Source organism: Myotis lucifugus, unplaced genomic scaffold, assembly GCF_000147115.1.
Source record: "Myotis lucifugus unplaced genomic scaffold, Myoluc2.0 scaffold_27, whole genome shotgun sequence".
NCBI lineage: Eukaryota > Metazoa > Chordata > Mammalia > Chiroptera > Vespertilionidae > Myotis > Myotis lucifugus.
In genome coordinates this window covers 1,090,465-1,097,826 of record NW_005871075.1, presented here as the reverse complement: position 1 = coordinate 1,097,826, position 7,362 = coordinate 1,090,465, and the positions used below count along the sequence as shown (strand labels likewise).

The 7,362-nt window shown below is 39.0% G+C and overlaps 1 protein-coding gene across 3 annotated transcripts in view; it reads right to left on the bottom strand.

The window, feature by feature from the left end:
* Positions 1-7,362, bottom strand: part of IL7 (interleukin 7) — a 49,640-nt gene that overhangs the window by 10,404 nt on the left and 31,874 nt on the right. For 2 of the 3 annotated variants that reach the window (XM_023751919.1, XM_023751921.1), the window contains exon 3: positions 133-213. The exons of the other annotated variant lie outside the window; for it this stretch is intronic. In XM_023751919.1, coding sequence (XP_023607687.1) covers positions 133-213 — 81 coding nt within the window. The remainder of the gene's footprint in view (positions 1-132; positions 214-7,362) is intronic. 3 annotated transcript variants of the gene reach the window in all.

The following is a 7,362-nucleotide window of genomic DNA, read 5'->3' as shown; positions in this document are numbered from 1 at the left end:
ACTGCTGCTTAGAGCCAAAAGAATAAGTTATTAATATAATCACCTTTTATGGGTGGTAACAGATACAAAAGCATATAAGCTTCTATGTAATCAAGCTCGAATGACATACAAACTCCAAATAATTATCATTACCTTATCATCATCACATGAATGCTTTTTAAAAAAGTTAGGTTCATTATTCAGGCAATTGCTATCATTTTCTCTTATCCTGTCCTGTAATAAATAATATAAAATTAAATTATTAAACTGGGGAGTTTTCTAATATGGAGTAATTATAAAAATAACAATGTTATAATACTTGGTAGTTATATGTACATTTTCAGGGAAATACCTTTAGCTTGGCTTAGCTGACTAGGCATGGAAAATAGTTTCTATAGTTGAAGAATAAACAAGTATATCCACAAAGCCCCACAGACACAGAGCTCCCTCCCGACTCCATAGTTTAACCCCAGAAATCATTGAAAGAATCTGACTCATTTGGGGAAATAAAAGCACCTATTTTAGAAGTTATACTATAAACAGAAAATATTATAACTTTGAGATCTTAAAGTTGCAATGCATTTAAGAGGTTATTTGGCCCAATTTCCTGCCATTATCAAACAGTAAAAAAAGGAATTTTCATTAGAATGAAGGGAAAAACTCTTGAGAGTGAGAGTAAAGTAGAGTCATTCTGCAGCATTTTTAACAGTCCAACTTGTCTGGGATGGTTGAGGTGGGCATTTGCTAAGAAACAATGGAATGGCATCTGTATGTATTGTAACTAGCCTATATAATAAAACTCTAATATGCAAATCGACCGAACGGCAGAATGACCAGTCACTATGACTCACACTAACCACTAGGGGCAGACGCTCAATGCAGGAGCTGCCCCCTGGTGGTCAGTGAGCTCCCACAGGGGGAGTGCCATTTAGCCAGAAGCTGGGTTCACAGCTGGCGAGTGCAGCAGTGGTGGCAGGAGCCTCTCCTGCCTCTGCTGCAGGTGGGCGGTAAGGAGTGAGGGGTCTTGGGGTCTTGGATGGCAAGAGCCCCGAACTGCAAGAGGGATGTCTGATTGCTGGCTTAGGCCCAATCCCTGGGGGCATTGGGCCTAAGCCAGCAGACAGACATCCCTTAAGGGGTCCCGGACTGCGAGAGGTGCAGACCAGGCTGAGGGACCCTCACCAGTGCACGATTTTCATGCACCAGGCCTCTAGTTGTAATATAGGAGTGGGAAGGTGGAGTGGTGCAATCCCATATTTTCTTCCTAAGGAATGTGATATTTGAAGGTGGGGATGACTTGAATCAAGAACTTAGTGGCAGGATTAGGAAGAATTTTGTAAGGACTTAGATTCTCTGATGCACAGGGGTGGACTAGGTCTGTCTGGCAAACTCCATTTATGTTATCAGCCTCCAGGACTCCAAGCAGACTTGGCCTGTATGTTGTCACCAAAAAACAGAATAAGAAGTGGAGTAATTTCAGGATTTAGTCATGGGCATCTTAGAAAGTGCATGACCCTTGTCACCTGTGAAAAGCATAGATGGTTTCTGGGTTCATCCTGACCCTAAATGAGTATACTCTCTGTTGTACCTTCAGGAATCAGTGTCTGAGCACATAATTATTCACTTAACATTCAACACCTACTGGGGGCTAATGTGCAAGGCCCTCTACCAAGACCTCTGGGGAATCAAAGATAAGAAGACAGTCCTAGTTTCTTGTGTAGTTTGATATAAATGGTGGTGTTGTACTCACTGGACATTTTTACGTCACTTTTCCTTATCTTTGGGAAAGTGTTTTTGCAATCAGATTTGTTAGTACCAACCACCCCAGTCATACTGCAGACGCCTCTAGTGCAAACACATATCCTATATAATAAGAGAGGAATATGCTAATTAGCTGTTACGCCCTGAGGCGTAATGACCAAGCACATCAAGACCAGATCACGGATCAGCAGGAGGGTGGGCCAGCAAGATACAAGCGGGCTGCAGAGAGCTACAGGAGGGTCAGGGCAGCAAGCTATGAAGGGGGGAGGGGGAAGGGGGTGGGAGGAACCACAGGAGGGTGGGGCAGCAGGCAGAGAGCTACAGGATGGGGCAGGGCAGCAAGCAAGTGGAAGGCAGAGAGCTACAGGAGAGGGCAGGGCAACAAGCTATGAGAAGGGGTGGGGGGAGTTACAGGAGGGCGGCAGCGACCTACTGGCACACGGATTCCTGCGCAGGGCTACTAGTATTCTTTATAACTATCCTCAGGCTGCCCTTATACACATTCCTGAAATGTAGTAGAGAATTAATACTTTTCTATTAAGTCATTTTCTTATTGGCTTCCATTTAGTCCAAAGGAGGAGAATGTCACATATACATTTCTCTTTGATAAAATACGCATTCATTTTTTTGGCTAAACCATTTTTCTAAAAAAAAAAGAGAACTCAAATGTACAGCTAATTCCTGTTATTTTCCAATTTACCAAAAATATTGTATGAAAATGTGACACAGAATTAGTGCCAATTTCTTGGGGGCATGACACATAAATATTTGAGAAGTCATCCTAAGCCTGTGTATTTGACAAAACTCATTTGGGGCAGGTACAGAAAGGTAATGTTATACCAGTTGATTTGTTTGCCAAGTGTTTGCTCTAGTATATACAGATGTTACTATTCACTGGAAAGGCTGACTTCTATAGAAGTAACAATTATTCTTGGCTAGTTGACTTCAGTGCACTTTTTTGAATAAACTAAACATAAGTGTATACCTGTACAGTTACATTTGCTTTCTGAAACTATTCTCATTGAAGCCCTATAAGAAGGATGACACAGACTAAGATTGATAGAATCAAGGAGTTGGAAAGAAGTTCCATACCCATCTTTTGATCTAACAAATGGTAGAATTTCTTTACCAATAATAGTTTCTTATAGGCATCTTGACATATTTGAAGATTTATTAATATATATTATGACTATGGAAAATCACAAGGGAAAGGCCAAGATCACATTGACTCTGAACTTCAATATTTTCCAGTAAAAAACATTATTTTAGATCAGCTGTTCCTAAAATACATGTCCTTTCAGTTTTTTGAAGTACTACTTTCATTTCAGCAGTTTTAGTCTATCTTTGATTTTTTTCTTGTTGTAACAGTTTCTTCTTCAGAAACAATAATAATGTATACAATGGATTTTGTATATCACTTTTTCTTTTATATATGTGTCTTTGATTTTTAAAACATGTTATTTTGTGTCATTTTCCTCCATTATGTCTTTCATACGCCTGTTCTAATGGGACACTTATTTATGATTTTTATTTTAATCCCCATTCTCCCCCTAAAATCTAGAGAACTCACTTTCTTTTTTTTTCTATCTTTCATCTGATATTATATTATTTTTAGCTCTTTTTAATTTGGTTTCTAAGTGTTAAGAGAAAATTTTGACATTTTCTACTGCTCTCATGGACAATTAACCTGTTATCTAAATTCTTCATTTTCCTTATGTATTCATTTGATAATTTATATTTGTTCATTTATTTTAGTAGTATCAATACATAGCAGTTCCTTTTTGATTTTATGGTTAGTTTTTGAAGGGATGCTACAATAGATTGGATTATTGTTCAGCCACATGAACATATGTATAATTTCTCATAGTTGATCTCCATTCAACTAACTTGCTGGGTTTGTCAATTCTCTATTCCTTCTGTAAAAATTCTTGACTTAAATAATGCCCATAGCACACTAAATACTCTCAATGAATAGTTTAGTTTCTAATATACTCATCTATTTTTACTCTCATGATTTGAGTCACATATTTACTAAGTCAATTCCTTAACCCTAAGTCATACTTATTTATATATCACTTAATTAAATACTATATAAACCAAAGAAATATTATTATGAAAACAGAGTTGTTTGGAGGACTTCCTGTTTCCAGTCTGGCACATAAGTGCCCTAGGAGTCACCATTCTATATAATAAAAGGCTAATATGCAAATTGACTGAACTACAGAATGACCAGTCACTATGACGCGCACTGACCACCAGGGGACAGATGCTCAATGCAGGAGCTGCCCTCTGGTGGTCAGTGTGCTCCCACAGGGGGAGTGCCGCTCAGCCAGAAGCCGGGCTCACGGCTGGCAAGTGCAGCAGCGGTGGTGGGAGCCTCTCCTGCCTCCACGGCAGTGCTGAAGATGTCCAACTGATAGCTTAGGCCCGCTCCCTGTGGGGATCGGGCTTAAGCCGTCAACTGGACATCTCCTGAGGGCTCCCGGACTGGGTGCAGGGTGGGCTGAAGGCTCCCCCACACAAATGCATGAATTTCATGTACCTGGCCTCTAGTTTCATCATAACTAGTAAGAAGTTGAACAGACTAAAGAATTTGGAACTCTTCTTATATCCATCAGAAAAGTGAGGTCACAGGGCAAACTGCTGCCCCAAATATTGGAGAGACAGACAGGTGGATACAATAATCACAATGTATAGGAGCAAAAACCTCATGGGAAACTGTGCTGGGGTAGGGAAACCTCAACTACAGTTGATGAATTAATTGCTGAAAGCTCAAAGTGGACAAGTCTGAGAGCTAAAGACTTTAAGAAGATCCTATTATCAGGGGTGGGGGGCATTTTTCTGAATTTTACTTGCAGGATTTTTATGAATTCTTCACAGTGAATATCTGGAAAAAATGCTTTATGCTCCTGGCAGAGGGAGGGGAGGAAAACCATTCTGAAATATGCCAGAGTATTATGTTCTTTTTCTTTTCCAAATCTTTATTGTTGAAAGTATTTCACATGTCCCCTTTTTTCACCTCCATTGACCTCTTCTAGCCCGCCCCCTATTGTCTGTGTCCATGGATTATGCATATATGCATACATGTTTTTTGATTGATCTCTTCTCACCCACCCACCCTTCACCGTCTTCCCTGAGATTTGTCAGTCTGTTCCATCTTCTATGTCTCTGTATCCATTTTGTTCATCATTTTATTTGGTTCATTAGATTCCACATATGAGTGAGATCATGTGATATTTGTGATACCTGTCTTTCTCTGAGAGGCTTATTTCTCTTAGCACAATACTCTCCAGGTCTCTCCATGCTGTCTCAAAGGGGGAGAGATCCTTTTTTAACTGCTGCATAGTATTCCATGGTATAAATGTACCACAGCTTTTTTATCCACTCATCTACTGATGGGCACATGGGCTGTTTCCAGATCTTAGCAACCTATAATAACAAAATGGTAATATGCTAATTAGATCTGATGTTTTCTGGATGTCATTCTGGATGTCCTTCCTGACAAAGCCGGGGCCCAAGGGAAGCCAGCCTGGGTCCCGGGTGTCTGCAGGCAGCCGGAGGAGGGAAGCAGCTGGGTCCTGGGTGCCAGAGGGAAGCCAGTGCCGGCAGCCAGGGGAAGGAAGGCTTACTCTTGCATGAATTTTCGTGCATCGGGCCTCTAGTTGTAAATAAAGCTGCTATGAACACAGGGGTGCATACATTCTTTCTGATTAGTGTTTTAGGTTTCTTAAGATATATTCCTAGAAGTGGGGTCACTGGGTCAAATGGCAGTTCCATAATTAATTTTTTGAGGAAACTCCATATGTTTTCCATAATGGCTGCACCAGTCTGCATTCCCACCAGCAGTATACTAGGGTTCCCTTTTTTCCACATTCTCTCCAACACTTGTCATTTGTTGATGATAATCATTCTGACAGGTGTGAGGTGATATCTCATTGTCGTTTTGATTTGCATCTCTCTAATGATCAGTGACTTTGAGCAATTTTTCATATGTCTCTTGGCCATCTGTATGTCCACTTTGGAGAAGTGTCTATTTAGGTCCTTTGCCCAGTTTTTAATTGGATTGTTTATCTTCCTTTTGTTAAGTTGTATGAGTTTCTTATATATTTTGGATATTAACTCTTTATCAGATGTATCATTGCCAAGTATGTTCTTCCATACAGTGGGCTCCCTTTTCATGTTGTTGATGGTTTCTTTTGCTGTGAGCTTTTTATTTTGATGTACTCCCATTTGTTTATACCCTTCTTAGTTTCCTTTGCCCTAGATGTATCAGCAAACATACTGCTACAAGAGATATCTGAGATTTTGCTGCCTATGGTTTCTTCTAAGATTTTTATAGTATCAAGATTTACATTTTAAGTCTTTTTTCCATGTTGATTTTATTCTTGTGTATGGTGTAAGTTGGTGGTCTAGTTTCATTTTTTTGCACATCCAATTATCCCAACACCATTGATTGAAGAGACTGTCTTGACTCCATTGTATGCTTTTGCCTCCTTTGTCTAATATTAATTGAGAGTAATGGTTTAGGTCAATTTCTGGGGTCTCTGTTCTGTTCCATTGATCTGTCTGACTGTTCTTGTGAAAGTACCAGACTGTTTTGATTACGGTGGCTTTGTAGTAAAATTTGATATCTGTTATTGTGATCCCTCCAACTTTGTTCTTCTTTCTCAAGATTGCTGCAGCTATTCAGGGGCTTTTTGGCTTCCATATAAATTTTTAAAGTGTTCTAGATCTGTGAAATATGCTATTGCTTTTTAATAGGTATTTTAATAGGGATTGCATTGAATCTATAGATTGCTTTGGGTAGTATGGTCATTTTAATTATGTTAATTCTACCAATCCAAGAACACGGTATATTCTTCCACTTGTTTATATCTTCTTCTATCTCTTTCTTCAACTTCCTGAAGTTTTCTGAGTATAAGTCTTTTACTTCTTTAAGTTTATTCCTAAGTATCTTAATTTTTTCTTGCAATGATAAATGGGACTGCTTGTTTAGTTTCTCTTTCTGAGAATTCATTATTGGTGCGTAAAAATGCCATCAATTTCAGGGTGTTAATTTTGCATCCTGCTACATTGCCAAATTCTTTATTAAACCCAATAGTTTTTTGGTGGAGTCTTTAGGGTTTTCTATGTACAGTATCATGTCATCTGGGAATAATCAGTTTTACTTCCTTCTTTCTAATATAGATGCCTTTTTTTTCTTCTTCTTGTGTCATCACTGTGGCTAAGACTTCCAGTACTATGTTGAATAAGAGTGGTGAAAGCAGATATCACTGTCTTGTTCCTGTTAGGGGAAGTGGTTTTAGTTTTTTCCCATTGAGTATGATGTTGGCTGTAGGTTTGTTACATATGGCTTTTATTATGTTGAGATATGATCCCTCTATTCCCACTTTGCTGAAAGTTTTTTCCCATTGAGTATGATGTTGGCTGTAGGTTTGTTACATATGGCTTTTATTATGTTGAGATATGATCCCTCTATTCCCACTTTGCTGAAAGTTTTTATCAAAAAAAGGGTGTTGGTCTTGGCCGGCATCGCTCAGTGGTTGAGCTTTGACCTTTGAACCAGGAGGTTACAGTTCAATTCCCCATCAGGAATATATATATATATATATATATATATAT